The 19,262-nt window shown below is 41.5% G+C and overlaps 1 protein-coding gene across 8 annotated transcripts in view; it reads left to right on the forward strand.

The window, feature by feature from the left end:
- Nucleotides 1-4,250: 4,250 nt before the first annotated feature.
- RBM6 (RNA binding motif protein 6) overlaps nt 4,251-19,262 on the forward strand; it is a 54,088-nt gene continuing 39,076 nt past the window's right edge. For 2 of the 8 annotated variants that reach the window (XM_088662140.1, XM_088662142.1), the window contains exons 1-5: nt 4,251-4,301; nt 8,305-8,412; nt 9,649-11,182; nt 11,570-11,659; nt 12,388-12,457. In XM_088662140.1, the coding sequence (XP_088518266.1) occupies nt 10,223-11,182; nt 11,570-11,659; nt 12,388-12,457 (1,120 nt within the window). In that variant the 5' untranslated portion in view covers nt 4,251-4,301; nt 8,305-8,412; nt 9,649-10,222. The remainder of the gene's footprint in view (nt 4,302-8,304; nt 8,413-9,648; nt 11,183-11,569; nt 11,660-12,387; nt 12,458-19,262) is intronic. The other 6 variants (XM_035105986.3, XM_035105988.3, XM_088662141.1 and 3 more) reach the window with 3 other exon arrangements.

Genomic DNA, 19,262 nt, shown 5'->3' on the forward strand with positions numbered 1-19,262 from the left:
TCCCATCACCTCCTGGCAAATAGAAGGGAAAGAAATGGAGGCAGTGAGAGATTTTACTTTCTTGGGCTCCTTGATCACTGCAGATGGTGACAGCAGTCACGAAATTAAAAGACGCCTGCTTCTCGGGAGAAAAGCAATGACAAACCTAGACAGCATCTTAAAAAGCAGAGACATCACCTTGCCGACAAAGGTCCGCAAGGTTTTCCCAGTAGTGATGTATGGAAGTGAGAGCTGGACCATAAAGAAGGCTGATTGCCGAAGAATTGATGTTTTTGAATTCTGGTGCTGGAGGAGACTCTTGAGAGTCCCATGGACTGCAAGAAGATCAAACCTATCCATTCTGAAGGAAATCAGCCCTGAGTGCTCACTGGAAGGACAGATCCTGAAGCTGAGGCTCCAATACTTTGACCACCTCATGAGAAGAGAAGACTCCCTGGAAAAGACCCTGATGTTGGGAAAGATTGAGGGCACTAGGAGAAGGGGACTACAGAGGACAAGATGGTTGGACAGTGTTCTCGAAGCTACCAACATGAATTTGACCAAACTGCTGGAGGCAGTGGAAGACAGGAGTGCCTGGCGTGCTATGGTCCATGGGGTCATGAAGAGTCGGCATAGCTGCCAAGTTATCCCTTTTTTAAAGGGATTTTCCCTTATGCTGAATAGGCTTCCTCGCGAGAAAAGGGAAAACTTGGCAGCTATGTGAGTCGGACACGACTGAATGACTAAACAACAGCTCAGTTAACTCAACCTTGGCAGTCCTTAAAACTTCCATAATCACAGTTCACCCAACTTTTCAGGTCATTCTGTTGCAGGTTTATACAGAGGTAAACCGCATCCAATACAATGGGATTTACTCCCAAGTAAGTATGTGTGGAATGGGACCCAGGTGGCGCTGTGGTTAAACCACTGAGCCTAGGGCTTGCTGATCAGAAGGTTGGCGGTTCGAATCCCTGTGACGGGGTGAGCTCCCGTTGCTTGGTCCCAGCTCCTGCCAACCTAGCAGTTCGAAAGCACATCAAAATGCAAGTAGATAAATAGGAACCGCTACAGCGGGAAGGTAAACGGCGTTTCCGTGCGCTGCTCTGGTCCGCCAGAAGCGGCTTTGTCATGCTGGCCACATGACCTGGAAGCTATACGCCGGCTCCCTCGGCCAATAATGCGAGATGAGCGCGCAACTCCAGAGTCGGTCACGACTGGACCTAATGGTCAGGAGTCCCTTTACCTTTAAGTATGTGTGGAATGGCAGTCATAGCTACTTCCTTGCACCTGTTCCAAATTATGATCTGTGAAATAAGCTCCACAAGTGCAAAGCTCTTGAAGGAGCAACATGTTGATCTTGAAGGATCCCCGCCCCCCCCCAAAACCTACTGTGTTTGTCCTTATAGCACTATTTTGGAAATCACAATAATTAGGCACTTTAGGGTTGGTGCAGAAAAAAAAACTGGTGAAGGTAGGCAAGATTCTATCAATTGAAGATGCAGAATTGCAACATCTTGTCTGAAAATGCTTAAGAACTTGAGGATCAGACCAAAGGCCCATTTAGTTTAGAACAGGCCTCCCCAAACTGCGGCCCTCCAGATGTTTTGGCCTACAACTCCTATGATCCCTAGCTAACAGGACCAGTGGTCGGGGAAGATGGGAATTGTAGTCCAAAACATCTGAAGGGCTGAAGTTTGGGGATGCCTGGTTTAGAATCCCTTTCCCTACAGTGGCCAACTAGATGCCCCTGGGAAGCACAAAAGCAGACAATAGGCCTCTCTCACTGTTTCTCTCCCAGAAACTGGCATTTGGAGGTCTGCTGCCATTAAGTGGTTTAAATGAATGAACATAATGTTTTATGAACATGCCACTAGTATCTCATTCTTCAACTTGGAAACCGGTGGCAATGCTCCCTTGACGCTGCTTGACAAAATAGTTCAGAAAAGTTACGGTAATTACACTGAGAATATGAATGTCTCGTCAAGCCCACATTTAAGGAAGACTAGGTGTACGCATTTCAAGAGAGACAGGTAAGGTGTGAAATGCTTCTTGAGGAGCCTAAAGTGGAAGAAATAGGAAACATAGTTTCACCGTTATAGCCATTTGCATCACCTCTGTGATGAAAGGGCAGGGCTTGGCCTACTGGTTTCTGGGGGAGATGTGTTTGCATTCCACCCCACAACTTTACACATTCAAGCCTCCATCACCACAATGAAACCAAAGGACAGGGACAGGTTTACTGCCCAGTGCTTGATGAGGCTGAAGGCTGTGTCTTAGTGCCACCTTCCCTTCTGCTTTGCAAACCTAACTGCATTCTGCTAACTATGCTGACATGCACAGCCCAAACCCATCTCCAAGTCATGATAGTGTGTGACTAATACACAAACCCTCCACAAGTGTTATCAAGTGTTATTTTATTTTATTTGTTACTCTCCACCCCCTTCTTCCAAGGTACCCGAGACAGTTTACAATGTTTAAAACTTAAACAAATAAATTATATAAAATGTAAGGTAGCACTGTAACAATTAAAGAACCAAATACTGCCTGCAACTTCATTAAGCATGCCTTACTTGATCAATTTTATTGAAAAAACAGGAGAAAAGAGGGTGAAAGAAGAGTCTTGAGGTCAGCCTCCAAACGTATTCAATGAGAAGCCTTGTTCAAACAACATGCGGAATAACAACAAAAAGTGTTTCAGATCATGTGCAGAATGCCCTCCCAAACTTCGATATATATGATAACATTATCAGGGGAGCTTCACATAAAATTCTGCTATCCTTCAAGATAAATCTGCTTCCGCCTTTCTTCTATATGACTGGAATGTTTATACCACCACCGCAGTACTGACCAACTTCATCAATAGCAAAAATCAACAGCACAAATCTTGTCGTCTCCGTCGTTTACAGGCTCAACACATGAATATAAAGCTACAAGTCCCAGTAGGCACATCGACGCTAGAGAAAAGGAGGAAGTGGGTAGCGGAGCATCCTGGGAAATGTAGTTATAAGACACATACCCCTCCGCATTGAGCAAGTGAGTTTTCTTTTTCTTTATTTCCTCTTTCCAAGCAGGGCATTTAGGGCGTATAGGAGCATTATAAAAATACAAATATTAGAATTACAATTCAGTTGTCTGATGATTGATTTTCCGAGTCAATCTTTAGCTATATTTTTCTTATTCCATGGGGCATAAGTGAGAGCTGTCTACACAAAACGTTTATTAATTTATGGATTTACAGTCTGCTCCTCACCATATTCTAGTTCAGAGTGATTTTGTTCGCGGTTCAACCCAGCCCTCGTCCACGAAACTCCATTGCATTTCCCCACCCCTGCAACAATCGATCAGCGTCCTGCAGCTACTGATGCTCAGTCCTCACTAGGTTGACTTCTCATTTCTCCCAGGGTTTTCTTTTGCCTTTTTATGTATGTACTTTTTCAAACCTTGGGATTACCGGTACTGTACTCCGAGTTCCCTCTTGTACGTGGCTGTTGTCTGGTTTCTGGTAGCAACAAGCAGATAACAAAATTGGAATATAGAATAAAGAAATCCAGGATTTTGGCATAGCTGTGATTTGGTAGCAGCAGCACTTTCTCCACCTCCAGCACCCGACAGCAAATCACGCCTTTTCTATTATTATTATTATTATTATTATTATTATTAAGTTTTAAGAAATTTAAAAATTCATTTCTTTTTGTTGATTATATTTATATACCACTGATTGTAAGAAAAACCTTTAAAGCGGTTCCCATGCCAGTGCATTGTTTCCAAATTGAAGAGCGTTCAACTTACACCAGTTTTAGGTGCAGCTTCCTGCTAATATTTTAAGTGAAAGGCGGGCTGACGTTGGTCTAGCTTTCTTGCAACAAAGGGCTACCAACCCCACCCAGCTTCCTACTGCATACAAGAAAACTTATGCTTCAATGACTTGACTGCAGATCCGTTGGGCTTTAAAGTTTGAAAGCACTCAACTACAAAAAGAAAAGAAAAAGGAAATTCCGTAGGAAACCTTGATTTTCTTATTTTTGCTGCCCAACCCCAGCGACGATAAAATCCTGGATTTCTCCATTGTTTTCTTTGGGCAGCTCCCGCCTCTTGGGGAGACCCCGAAACATGGATTCCGAAGCTATCTGGGAAGCTGGCCCTTCTATCCTCCGTAAGTCTATGGTTAGCCGTATAGGCCGCTGTGCGCGTGCCCCAGGATGGCTGGGTGCGCTTTGCAAGGTCACATGGTTGAGAGCACCGGAATTTCCGGTTTCCTCCGGATCGGCGTTGCGGCTTCGGTGTGGAGGCCCAGAGTGGCAGAGCTGCCTGCCTTGCCTGTGGTGGGTATCTTCGCGCTCCCGCTCTTTCTCTGGCGTGAAAGGCCCCGGGGCTGCCTCGCTGTGCATGTGCGGCCGACTCCCGTCCGCCTTGGGTCGTAGGGTAGGGAAAGGGTGCCCCCCCATTGTCCGTCTTGGAGCAGCGAGACCGCATGCGGGAAACGCGCTTGGCGCTGACAGGGCCGCACGGGACAGGTCGGCGGGGAGGGGAACCTCTTGCCAGGCATACCTCAGCTCGTGGCATTTACAGGGTGGGGGGCTATAAGAGGGGGGCGTTTGGGCCGTAGAAATGCTCTTCCGGAAGAGGTGGGCCTCGAGGGGTATCCGCTTGTTAACAGTGAAGGAGGTAGACACAAGTTCTGCACCCGGCGACGGCGAGGACTGTTGGTTTATTATGTTTTTTGTGTCCTTTTTCTGTAGTTTGTTTGTTTCTTTGTTTTATGAACCGCCCTGTGATCTTCGGGTGAAGGGCGGTACTGTATACACATTAAATTAAATAAATAATTGGGGTGCGATGGGTTTCAAGCTTCCTGTGAGAACGCCTTTGGAAGATTCCCATTCAGGTACTGTACTGATATCTTCAGTTGGCAGGCCTCTCTTCCTTGACACTTTGGCGAGCTGCTGCCAGTGTAGGCTAAGCTGGAGGATGTACCATTGGCTTGGCTTGTGTAGTAAGATGGATTCCTGTGCTGTTAAACTCTGTCAAGGAGATGTGGGGTGCTTGCAGATTTGTGATCCAGAAGTATAATTGGAACTGAAGGTACAGAAACAAAAATAAAATCCCTGACTCTAGGAATAACTATGCAAGCATCTGGAGAGGAAGTGAAAAGTTAGTAAATTCAAATGATCTTAAGAAGGCGTTTTTATTTTTTAAAATGTGTTCATTGTTTTATATAGTTAACTATGAAAACAGCAGATATCACCTGCTGTCTTAGAAGGGGGCCTCCCGCCTTCCCATGTCTCACACGACAGAATGCTAGCAGTAACACACACACACATTGTAGGGTGTTGGACTGGATGACTCCTGAGGTCCCTTCCAACTCTACAGTTCTATAATTCTATGATAATCTAAAACGCTAGTGCTCTTCCCTTAAAAAAATATTTTAATTTTATGTGAAGTTGTGTAGATGTAATCCTATCATTTTTACAGCTCATCCCTAACTGGCCTTTTGGGAGGAAGAGTGGGATAGAATATTAATAAATTAATTAAAAATATCTGGTTAGAAGCAAGTCCTATTGAACTCCATTGTATTTACCCCCAAGATGGTAGAATTAGGAGTGTGGCCTTAATTAATTGGCTACGAGTAATAACCATACTCTTAGAATCAAAGCAAATGCGGTCACACTTTGTTCAGTGACATGTTGCTGCTGCAGGCAACACATAAACGAACGACAGATTCTAATTATGCAAACCCTCAATAACCCTTTACCTCTCCCTGAGCTCCTTAGAGTATGAGTGGGATACAGAAATGAAATAATTAAAAACTATGTGGCATTTCCCCCCATTATATTTACTGAATACTGTATCTGGAAAGACTTGTTGATGGATATAGAGCATATTCTTGTTTTTATTAGTTTTAATATGGTAGAATTTTTATTCAGAACACACACTATTTGAGCATTGGCTTGGGAACACCTAATTCTGTAGCCATATTTTAATTTTGTTACAGCTGCAGTTATATGCTGCTAGAAGATACCCATTCCAAACTGGCTTTAAGCAATTATTAAATATAATATAATATAATAAATAACTGAAAATGCAAATAAACAAAAGAACCAGTTTTAAAACAAGCATTAATCATTACAAATCATCAGCATCAAAAACACTCAAAATCAGGAAATCAATATATTGAACACTTTTTAAAGTATAATTATTATTTTAAAATAAAAGGTATATTTTAAAATGCATCACATTGAGTTCTTGGAAAACAAAGGACATACCTCTACAATTAGTTTGTCTGCCATTAAAAATTGTTCTTTTTTAAAGTTGTGTACAGTAACCTTCAGGGCAAAAATGGAATGTCCTTGGATTGAAATAGTCACCTAGTTTCTCTTGTGCTGCCATTTCTAATCGCTGCTTTCTGTCCTTTCATTGTTTTGTAGAAAGTATCCTGTTTGTCCTGTGTAAACTATAGCAGTTCATTGTTGCAAGTGATGGAAAGTTGTTTGTCATCATCAGAGAATGTAGTACAGTACTGTAATTGCTTTTTGCTTGGATAGCATGCAGTTAGTTATCTGTTCAGTAGTTATTCTTATAATGCTCAAATCAATGCATGTATAGGAAGTGACAAACTATAATTCAGGAAGAAAATGTATACTGTACCAAAATATGCCCCCGCCAGTGCACTTGTGTGCAAGGTATCTAGAACTCAGCACATTTTTGCTTTAGTTTAGATTATAATCTTTACCTGAAACTTCCCCATCCATGAAAAGACAAGTTTCCATGCAGAATTAATGCTAGCAGGTTTGTTTTTTTACTTATCAGTATCAGATTAATAATATTTATTTTCTGGACTGGAATGTGTATTGTATTAAGTGAAAACCTGCCTATTGGTTGTGGAAATGCAGATTAATAGATTTATTTTTAAAGCCAAGCCCTAGAATGTATTCTGGAAACAAAAGTATTTTTGATACAAACATTGGAAACAGCCCAATTGGACAACGTGGCATAGTGCTAGCCACATATTTGCCCATTTTTGAGTCATATTATTCATTTGCAGAGTTCTTCTGATCAAGACATAATGCAACTAGTATCATGGTTGTTCCTTTATGATTAATAGTGATGGTTCTGATCTTTCTTCTTCTTTCACCTTCAACATCTTGTGCATCAATTTAAATTGGGATGCATACAGACTTTTGTTCTTTATAGAGTGGGTGTTTAAGGCAAATTGTGGTGGAGTTCAGGAAGTGCTGTACATTTGCCAATATCCAGAATAAAGAGCATCTTGTTAGTGTTTTTGGCAAAACACAGGTGATTTATTTGTGGGCAGTTAGGATGGACTGGAAGTGGCACTGAGTGCAAGTAGATAAATAGGGAAGGTAAACGGCGGGAAGGTAAACTGTGTTTCCGTGCGCTGCTTTGGTTCACCAGAAGTGGCTTAGTCATGCTGGCCACATGACCCGGAAGCTGTCTGCGGACAAACACTGGCTCACTTGGCCTATAGAGCGAGATAAGCGCGCAACCCCAGAATCGTCCGCGACTGGACCTAACGGTCGGGGTACCTTTACCTTTTAGATGTGTGTAAAGTTCAGTGAAGATTAAATAAGAGATCCTTTCTCTGCTGTGCAGTGTGCTTTGCTGGTCCTCCTTCCTTACTCATACTTCTTCTTCCTGTGTTTCCATTCTCCATATCTCATCTCCTTTGACACTTCTGAATAAATTATGGAACAGCTTCACACAATAAATTAGCACCTGTTGCTTTCCTTTCGATATGACCCATGTTGCGGTATTGATGCTATGGTTTAAGTTGCTCTCATCACAATGGGCTTATTATTCTGATTGAGTTAAATGCTGTCTGTAGATGTGCAGGATTCACTGAGATGTTGAAAGACCTGATGAAGGTTCTAGGCCAGGCATCCCCAAACTGCGGCCCTCCAGATGTTTTGGCCTACAACTCCCATGATCCCTAGCTAACAGGACCAGTGGTCGGGAAAGATGGGAATTGTAGTCCAAAACATCTGGAGGGCTGAAGTTTGGGGATGCTTGTTCTAGGCTGTCATTGATTCAACCACTCTTGTGAAACATAGGACCTTGCAAACCTCTTTATCAGCAGAGTTGATGGGGAAATGTTTTGATTTAGAATAGTTAAGTCTCACCGTTCACAATGGAAAGGCAGACTGTCTTTCTGTTGCACAGTGGTCGACTGCTTAGCTTTTGACTCTTGCCTTGTAGGTTCAAATCATTCAAGAAGTTGAACTGAGTAATATTTTCTGGTTTAAAAGATAAAATTCATTAGCCAGAAGGATGCTAATTTAGTTGGCTTTTTATCATATTTGTATCTTGTAGAAAACAAAGCTGCAGTTTGACAAAAACAAGAACTCTTTCTTCTGTTTGTCTTACCACAGACAAAATGTGGGGAAACCCTCGACCAGCCAACAGAATGGGTCCTTTTCGGTAAGTGTTTAACATGAAATTCGTTTTTGTATTTATATTTGTCCTGCATTGGGCTAGATGCCATATAATAACACGGCACAAAATCTCTGCTTCATAATTGGTAACCACTTGTGACAACCCACTTGCACAGCATCCTCAGAGGGCTTGCCCTTTCCCTCCACCAGCTCCTCCCCAAGGTTTCCTAGTGCTGCTTTGTATGTAGTCAGAATAACGTCTCGAGTACACATGAGGGAGGTACCATTAGTTCTGGGGGGACCATGCTCAATGGTCATGGAATGCTGGTGAGAGGAAGAGGATAGAAGGGAGTATCCTGGAAGCAGATGTAGCTGGTGCATATAACTCAGTGTACACTTGGAACGTATGAACATTTCCCTTGTCAAATTGGCAGTTATATTAATAAATGCCTACAAGAATTATTGAATGATGCTTTGGCAGAAAGTAGATTCCAGAAAATAGATTCCACTCAATGTTGGGACACTATATGGTCATGGAAGAGTGTTTATGCTCGTGTTTATATGTGGAGGACATGAAATTGACCCTCGTGGCCAAAGCTACTTTGCTAGGCTACTAGAACCGTACATTATGCCTTGTGTAGGGCCTTGGAGTTTCTAGGATCAAATGCTCCTGGAAGCTTTATGGCATGCATGCATATGCTCTGACACAGTGAAAAATCTTGAGAGAAACAGCTATACTGACAGAACCACATTGATAGGTTTGGGGAATTGTCTTCAAAGAGTAATGGATAGTAGCCATCAGCAGACGACAGAGATGCTTTGCTTTTATGCGTGGGTCTAACTACTAAATACGCATGAGACATGTTAAATGGGTACGCAGTTTTTATGGTGCAGATGAAGGAGCACATGGGGAAGGTGCAGTATGCTTTACTGCAAATTGAGATCAAAGTAAGACAATGGTGTGAGCCGGGAAAGTATATAAAATTTCATATTTGTCTCCCCTCCCTGATAGTACATTAGTACAACTAACACATGGACTGGGCAGTGTCATTCAGATATTGAGCTTGTCCACAAAGGCCTTGTTTTATGAATATAGCAGCATGAGCATAGTTGCTCAACTGCTTAAGAAAGTGATAAAACCAGATTTAATGGAAATTCTTTGTTTGGAGGAGCATCAAGGACAAATGCGGTGGCTTCCTTAATGGAGAATTCCAAATGCCCCAGCTGTATGTACTGTGAGACTATGTAGATTGTTACCTTCAATGACTCATTAATATTTCAGGTATTCCATGTTGAGTTCAACTGGGAATTATGGTGAAATGGGAGTACGCAAGTTTACTTGTCACGCCTGTCGTATACTACCTCCTCTTAAACTACCAAACATCAATATCTTCTGCGGATCTTACTGTTGAACAGCTCTGTAAAAGGTTTAGAGAAGAACATGCTGATGTGTAGATTACAAACTCGAAGGACATTATGAATAACACTGTCTTTATTTCTACAGTGGGAGCCAAGAAGAAAGGTTTGCTCCCGGGTGGAACAGGGATTACTCTCCTCCTCCCCTTGATAGTCTTGCTCAAGAAAGACACTCTGGCAACTTCTCTGGCAGAGAATCACTTCCTTTTGATATCCAGGGACACCCAGGCATCCTCAATCCTCAGTTTGCCAACAGAGAGGAACCTACTTTCAGCTTTGGAGGTAGAGATGGACCACATAGTGACTTCAGAGGTGGGGAGGGTCATTTGCATGGTTTTGGAGGCAGAGATTACCCACCTTCTGATTTTCAGAATAGAGATGAGTCACACTTGGACTTCAGGGGCAGGGTGCCACTTCTTCCAGATTTTAGAAGCAGGGAGATGTATCAAGGAGATTTCCAGGATAGGGAGGGGCAATCTATGGATTATAGTGAAGGAGACATTCCTCCAATGGATTACAGGAATAGGGATTCTTTCCGTATGAACTACAGGGATAGGGAAGCTCATAATATGAGCTATAGAGGCAGAGATGATGCTCCATCTGATTTTCGTGCAAGGGGAACATTTGATTTAGACTTCAGAAACCGAGATGGATCTCACCCACACTTTAGGGCAAGGGACATGCCTGAACAGGATTATAGGGGCAGGGAGCAGCCATATTCAGAGTTTAGGAAAAGAGAAATGCCTGATATGGACTTGAGGAGCGTGGGTGCAGCTGACCTAGACTTCAGAGACAGAGATGTATCCCATTCAAATTTCAGAAATAGGCCGAAATCTCAGGCTGATCAGGATTTTAGGGGTAGGGATGTGCCACCTCCTGTGGATTTTTCAGACAGAGATGTGCCCTCGGTGGACCCAAATGTGGACTACCAGCATAGCCTTTCTACAGTGCCACCAACAGATAGAGAATGTGAGGTAGATGAGGCTGGAATTGCTGCCAGAGAGAGGTCTTTTAGTGTTCAAAGCAAGGAGTTTCCACATTCAGAACCAAGAGCCAGAGAAGAAGAATCTCAAAGACAGAAGCCCAAGACTGACTCTTCACTAGACTTCCAAAGTAGCTGTGGTCCTCTTCCCACTCTTCAGGACCAAGATAAGCCTTCTCAGGCCTTCGTTAGCAATCAGGAGTTCCCTGCAGGTGAACAGCAAGTATCTGAACCATCTGCTCTTGGACTTGAGGAAAAAAGTGACCTGGATTTCCTTGGAAGGCAAGATACAGACTATAGGGGCATTGAGTATCGAGATGTAGATCATCGACTGCCAGGAAGTCAGCTGTTTGACTATGAACATGGCAAGTCTTTTGCAGAGGGCAGGTCTTCTAAAGATTCTCAGCCAGATCTTCAGGTATGTGATTCGTTGGAAAGCTTGTATCTATAATCATGTGTAAACATATTTATGAAAGCTTTGGAAGAATATGTTAATTACAGCCTCCCCTCCTTTGTATATTTAAAACCTAGTTAAGCTACTGTAAGGTAATATTGCAATGATAGTCTATAATGTTGAAACTTTCTCAAATCTAGTAGTCTTCCTTTGTTTACTAGTAATTCAAATTCCACATTTCTGACTGACAGGGGACTTCAAACAGTTAACATGTGAAGCTGGTTGTGCTTCAACATCGTGAATGTTTTATATAAAAACAATACTGTGTTATTTATTTTAAATCATTATAAACTGTTAAAATGATAGGCCTTCATTATTGTCTTTATATTTTTCTTGAACTTTTTCTTTAAGGACCAGGATTATAGAACCGGCCTCAAAGATATAAAACCAAGCAAGCTGATTCGACTAGGAAAAGTGCCTCAAACTGCAACAAAAGATGATGTAAGTATTTATTTTGCTTCTTGAAACTTAATTAGAACAGCCAGTATTCCACAGTAACAGTTTTCTCCATATGTTTTATTATTGTTGTTGTTGTTGTTGTTCATTAAATTTATATGCTGTTCTTCATCCAAAGATCATTAGGTGGTTTACAACATAAAAACACAAAATACACAACGCAATAGTGAAAACAATAACACCCCCAACACACACATTTAAAGGCCAAATATAGTTCAACAGCCAAGGGCCTATTTGAAGAGGATTGTGTTTGCCTGGCACCTAAATGTATGTAATGTGGGCGCCAGGCAAGCCTCCCTGGGAAGAGCATTCTATGTGGGGAGCCTCTGTGTAAAAGGCCCATTCTCGTGTTGCTGCCCTCTGGGCCTCTCATGGAGGAGACACACAGATAAGGGCCTCAGATGGTGATTGCAGAGTCTGGGTCAGTTCATAGGGGAAGAGGCGGCCATGGAGGACCTGAGGCATTTAAGGCTATATAGATCAAAACTAGCACTTTGAATTGGCTCTGAAAACTAATTGACAGCCAGTGCAGTTGTGCCAGGATTGCACCAGTGAGCAACTTGGTCATTGAATTCTGCACCAGCTGATGTTTCCAAACTGTCTTCAGAGGCAGCCCTGTGGTAGAACAGAATGTTCCTTTTTAAAAAATGTTATGTAGGTTTTTTTTTAAAAAAATAAAAAACCTTAACCTAAAACTTTGTTTGCTTCTGTAGATTCTTAATGCTTTCCAAGCGTGTGTTGGGACACCAGTGAAGAATATGCGCCTGAAAGATTATACTACAGGTGAGAATTTATTCAGTGTCTGTTGGGTGGATTTACATTTCACCTTGCAATTATGGCTTCCTTTTCTGACATCCTTACTACTATTGATTAAATGGCCTTTGGGTCATCTAGTCTTCCCTTGCCTTCTTCAGGATTGAGCCCAGGTTTAGCAGAGATGATTTACAGCTGACTTGCTAATTCTACGTTAGCCGTGAAAACCCCCAAAAAACACTCCTAAGGAAGCCTTCTGGAGATGACAGTGGATTGTTTCTAGTGGATGTTCTTTATTAAATCTTCTCATTGGGCAAGATTTTTTCTCATCCCTGAAATACTTGCCCTGTAACATACTATGTACAAATAGTCTTCTTGTGTGATTTTGTGGCACCTCTAAAGTGGCACCTAATTCCAGTATCTTCAGATGTTGATAGCTTTAAATAGCTCAGTGGAAACATTTCTATACTTATATGCTTCCCAAGTTTCTATACGTTGGGTTGGACTTCTCATTTCAGAGGATGGCTTCATTAAAATTTCCTGGCCTCAATCCTTAAGTTCCTGACTTGTCCAAATGAAGTTTGGTTAGGGAATAATTAGCAGTTTTCTTGTTGGGGGTTGGGGAGGCAAACAAAGATGGACAAGGTTAAACATGAAGGTAGGGAATGTGAGACATAAATATTATAGTTCCAGGAGGGGTGAGAGATGCAGGAGGAAAAATGGAGAGATGTTCTGGAACTTTTCCTTTCCTTTTCCTGCTCCAGTCTGATTGTAACAGAAATCTCTATAAGGATTTAAAATCTGTAACTTCTTTAAAGCAAACAGTCATGTAACCTACTAGTGCGTGCTACATCCTTAGTACACTTATTTCCTGGGTCGCTGTGATGTGGGAATCAAATAGTTTGCTTATACAGTATACCCTCAGTCTGGATAACGGCACTGAAAACATCCACAAAGTTGCAATTTTTTCTTTTCAGAAGTTGTTCTTGGAGTACCTCCAAACTGCTTTCAGTATCCTGAGTACAGAATCTGTTTGGAGACTTTGCATCAGTTTGAAGGGAAGCAAAATTCAAACTGCTTTTTGAACTTGGTGTATAAAGAGCAGTGTCTTTGTGCTATTAGGGCTGCTTCTGTGAAGGAAACTCGGGGGCTGTGAGGAGATGTAAGACCAGGCCATATGTACCTTAGCATCATGCAGTTCCTCCTCCTTTTGCACATGGAGATCAGAAGCTTCTGATCACGGTTTGAGGCAAATCATAATTTGCAGTTGTCTGAACCCAGCTGACTAAACTTTGTGCAAAATGCCTATAAGCCAGGTTTGCAAACTATGAGTTGAACACCGCTTGCAGTAAAGCCATAGTTTGGGCAAAACTGCGAATGGTGGTTTGATGCAGATCATGGCTGGAAGTTCCTTATTTTCTCGTGTGGGGGTAGGAAGCAGAGTGAAAGCCCTAAGGCTTGTTTTTGTGATGCCAAACCATGGGTGAAATTCAAGATAGCACTTAGGCAAACATTCTGTCCTCCATCTCTCCTCCCTGTGCCCCCTAAATCTGTTCTATGGGTTTCCCCAGGCCTCTGGAGCAGATTTGATGCTGGTATGGGGTGCATGTGGGACGCTGGTGGTGCTGTGGGTTAAACCATAGAGCCTAGGGCTTGCCGATCAGAAGGTTGGCAGTTTGAACCCCCACGACGGGGTGAGCTCCCAGTGCTCAGTCCCTGCTCCAGCCAACCTAGCAGTTTGAAAGCATGTCAAAGTGCAAGTAAATAAATAGCTACCGCTCCGGCGAAAAGGTAAACGGCATTTCCGTGCACTGCTCTGGTTCATGCTGGCCACATGACCCGGAAGGTGTATGCCGGCTCCCTCGGCCAATAAAGCGAGATGAGAGCTGCAACCCCAGAGTCATCCGCGACTGGACCTAATGGTTAGGGGTCCCTTTACTTTTACCTTTATGGGGTGCATGTAGGGAGAAAGATCCATTGTGCAAGCAGAGGTTGTTCTGTTCGCACAATTATTTAGTTGAAAACCACCCCATGTTTTGCTGTTAGGTCTGAGTAGCTTAAGTAAGCCTAGTTACAGGTAGGTACTAGCTGTGTTGGTCCGCCGCCATCGAAACAAAATAAAAAAAAAATCCTTCCAGTAGCACCTTAGAGACCAACTAAGTTTGTCATTGGTATGAGTTTTCGTGTGCATGCACACTTCTTCAGATATACTGAAACAGAAGTCACCAGACCCTTATATATAGTGAGAGGGTGGGGAGGGGTATTACTCAGAAGGGTGGTGGGAATGGGTGATTGGCTGATAGGTATGGTAAACCTGTTGACTGTTAACAACGACGGCAATTGGTCTTACAGGAAAAAGCAAGGGGTGAGATGGCTTTATCCAATGTCTCTATTCAGACCAGGTCTCTCCATGGTTTTAAGTTTGGTAATAAGTAAGTCTGTTCTGCTGGATACAAACATTTGTCAGTATGTGGATATTTTCCCTACAGTGTTCTTAATCACAGTGAGAAAGAGGCCATCCAGTGTAATAACCCCTAACTGGGAGGGAAATCATATGATCAGTACTTCTCTGCTTCCTTTATGTATTGCTGTTTACAATGTGATTTTGGTCAAATTTATGATTTTAATTTTTTTTTAGTAATTTAAGAAATATTTACTATAAAATATTTATTTGAAAATGATAATTTCACACCCTTCTTTATTTCTACTCCCAGAGAGGTTGACTACTAGTAGTAAATAGTTAAAAGCAATACAGCATCATATTGAAAAACTAGAGTTAAAACATAGGTGCATGCAGTTTTGTTTTACTTTCAGTGTCAACTGATTTCTTTTTGAAATGTTTGAAGCAAACCCTTTGAGCTGAAAAACAAATCCTTGGAATTTAATCCCAGTGTTTATGTTTCTGAGAAGTATGTTTGGAAATAGAGAATTGGGATAAAGTAGGGTTGAGTTCCGTTTCATGAGTAACTACACCGAATGAAAAGTTCACTAAATCGTTAGTAAATTAGAATTTAGAGGAGAGAAATTTATTTTAGCACTCTGGTATGTATAAGCAGGCATAAAGTATGTGTTTCATTTGTATTAAGGTCTAACTTCTCTTTGGATCCTGACACGTGTGTGTGTGTGTGTGTGTGTGTGTGTGTGTGTGTGTGTGTGTATGGGGGGGGGATTACAAACGTGCCTGGTGGGGTTTGATTTCCAACAGTCCTTGGCACTGCTTGAGGAGCTATACCCAAACTAGGGAGCTGAACAATCCTGTCAACCATTTACAGAGCATTCAGCCAAAACTAAATTGAATGCAATGTTCTGTGTGCTGCAATACAGCAGAAAAAAATAATATAAAGAGGGGATTCTGGGTGCAGAGAAAGTTCTGTACTCTACAGGTATCTAGGTTTTCTGGGAAGAAAATTCTATTTTAAGCCGCCTTATATATTTGTCAGAGCAATAAATCTAAATATTTTGAAAATGGTAGGATGTTGAAAGGGACGAAAATATTTGAATTCTGTTCACATTTTTTGATAGTCAAATGTGTTCTTGAATTACAAGCAACTGAAAGCACTTTGAGATACGTATTTTGCAACTATGATTTGATGTTTGTACTGATGCTTGGGGCGGTTTTTCAGGAGGTAAGCCCTGAAGGGGTGGCATGAGGGTAGAGTTTGTGCAAGAGTTTGTAAAAATTTCTCTATCTACCACAATTTGTGTAGGTTAAGAACCTCTCATGTTAGCTGCCTTGTTAAAATATATATATATGAAAAGGTGGGATATAAATTTAACAAATAAGGTTTGGTGAATACTTTAGGTTATAATGAGTATTACAGGTTATATCTGTTCGATGAAAGATATTCGTTCAGTCCTTCTCTTACCCGTTTTTGCCATAACTGAATTCTGCTCCTCATCTTTGGCTGCCCTGATGTTTCTCTAACTCAATTAGAAAATAGTTGTATGTGGAACTGAGTTTCCTCTGTATAATCCATGCTAAAGCTCTGGTAGGCAGGGAGTTTGCAGCTTGTTGAAAACATGGCATATTTAGTTCATAATTCACGTAGCGTCTTTAGGCAGGTATGCTATGTTGATGTGACCAGATAGCAACTGTAAGTCTCCATGTGAAAAGTGAGCAAGTGTGGCTTGAATCTATCCTCTCTGATAATGTGGCATAATACATTTGTTCTTACTTCTCTTAAGGATGCACGCTTCACCTAGCCTCATCAAACACGATCAATTACATGCTCTTGTTTCTGGGATTTGACTAGTTATAATTCAGCCTGTGTTCTGCCATATATTTTGGCAGCCTAGATCTGACAGGATGTTTAAGCAAGCTAGAGGATTTGAGCATGATGGTAGACGGTTGATTATTTGAAGCTCAAAGAGAAGAAGAGATCTGTATATGAGTACTTTGGAGGAGAGGTGGAATGGTTTTTCAGTTTGTGCCTTCGTGCATTGAAGCATCTCATTTCCCCTATTTAGGGCATGTACAGCACAGGAAGAGAGAACTTAATGCCATTTTTATGGCAGGCAGCTTGAAATTGGACATATGGCCTTTTGTTTCATATGAGTCAAGAAATATTTTAAGGAGTAGGTTGTCTCTAATAATGCTGACCACCACATCCAGTGAATGAGCTTGTAAGCAAGTCACTTCAATTTCTAGCCAACATTGTGATTGCTTGTTAACTCCCAAGAATGATATGATCATCAAGTCTAAAAGTCTAAAATAAATTATTGAATAAAAAGGTTTTTTTTAAAAAAACCCTCTCCCAACGTTGCCACTTGTCTGAAATATAATTAAGACAGAGGCATATTCCATTTGATTCATCAAACCACAATTCCCTGGTTTCAAATTCATAGGAATTACATGTGATGTAATTTCTGCATACAGTTTCATAGAAATTACATGTGGTGTAATTTCTGCAAAAAAAAATTCATGTCTTATTTTTAAAATCAGAGATTAAACCACAGTTTCTTTTTCTTTTCTTTTTTGATATCATGGATAGTTGTGGCTTAAATAATCCAGGTTCTATGCATACAAGTGTACAGTCACGTGGTCAGTTCTCTGGCCAATAACCACTATGTCTGAACTGAATCCGTATTTCTCAATTTATTAAAAATGATATAGTGAGTTAGATATGGTCAAGTGTAAGCTATTGTATGGAGGCCATTTCCGGCAGTCTGCTATGCCTATAATAGATAGACCAATCTGAACCTTCATGTATTTTATATTTTATGTAAAATACCGGTATCCTTATGCTCAAATGCCAGTGATGACTGATAAATATGTGCTTAGAAAGATATGTAAGATGATAGTCACCATTAGAGAAATTCATACCGCTGTATAGTTAACATAACACTTTTTTGAGGTTTTCCCCTGCCATGAACTTCTGAGCCCAAACTAAGATAGTAGTAGTATAGTAGCAGTAGTAGTAGTAGTTGTTGTTGTTGACAACAACTTGTTGTTTTTTTAAAATATCTAGTATGGAGTGAGGAAGAGAACCAAATAGGGAACATACGGATATTGTGGAGTTAACTCTAGGCCCCTACCATGATCCAAAACATTTGTATGACGTTGTTGGGAGTGGCCATTAGGAGATTTGGAGCAATTAATTAGTTCTTTGTTAGTCTAGTACTTGGCATAGACTGGTCTGAATGCAGTGGTGGGCCAGGTGAGGGCCCATAATCTGAAGCTGAATTTTGACAAGATGGGAGGCACTGCATAGGTGGTTCCTGGGTCTGGGAATTGAGGCTGATGTTGTGCTTACCCTAAAAAGGGGCAGAAACATAGTCTGGGTTTGCTCTTGGTTACTGGTGGCTCAACTAATCTATGTGGTAAGGAGCACCCTTCGCCATCTTAGGTTGATGCACCAGTTACAATGGGTTCTGGATGGAGATAAACTCCTTGCTGTGATCCATGTGTTCGTAACCCCTAGGTTGGATTGCTATTATGCAATCTATGTGGGGTTACTGTTAGGTTTGGTTCAAAATCTGCAGCTAGCAAAGAATGGTTTCTACACTGCTGAGTGGAGTCTCCTGTTTCACCCACAGCATCTGTGCGGAAGGAACTGCACTGGCTCCTGATCAGTTACTGAACCAATTGTAAGCTGTTAGTGTTGGCCTTTAAAGCCCTGAGTAGCTCAAGACATGGATACCCCCTATAGACTGACCCAAGTCATTATTGTCTGCTGATGGGGCCCTCCTTACTGTGCCTCAACCTACACATATCTACTGGTGGGCGCCTGGAGAAGGGCCTTTTCTGTTGTGGCACCTACCTTGTAGAATGCCTTTTCTGTTCAGATTTGGTGGGCACTAAAGGTGTCATGTTGCCTGCCATGAACTTTCCCTGATTGCTAGTGTTGCTTCCTGTTGCCGTTGGTTACTGTGATGTTGTTACAAAAACTTGCTGTTTTTATTTACTGTGACTTGCTGGGGGTTTTTTTAAGGTTTTTTTTTGTTATGATTTGAACCACTTTGGTATTTTTGAAAAGTGAAACTTAGTCTAAAAATCCTGTTAATAAGCAAATAATTTTTTAAAAAAATATGCTTAAACCAAAATCCAAATAGGCAGTGCATAGAAAGTTTGAGGCAATTGTCATCTTCATCCTGCTGAATTGCTGAGAAATCTGTTGGGGGGTGCTATGTGGATAGTGCTGAATTTGTTTGGCAGAGAATGAGCTTGAAAATTGCTGCTTGGTCACATAGCTTACCAAGTGGCATTGGACAGGCTGTGAGAAGCCAACCTAACATATACTTCAGGGTTATTGGGTTAAAAGAAAACTATTTCCATATTTCAGTGTAAATTAAAATATAAACTCGTTAAAATTGCATGCAACTCTTGCTGGCCTTG

The sequence above is a fragment of the Zootoca vivipara genome, chromosome 2, assembly GCF_965207765.1.
Source record: "Zootoca vivipara chromosome 2, rZooViv2.hap1.1, whole genome shotgun sequence".
Lineage (NCBI taxonomy): Eukaryota > Metazoa > Chordata > Lepidosauria > Squamata > Lacertidae > Zootoca > Zootoca vivipara.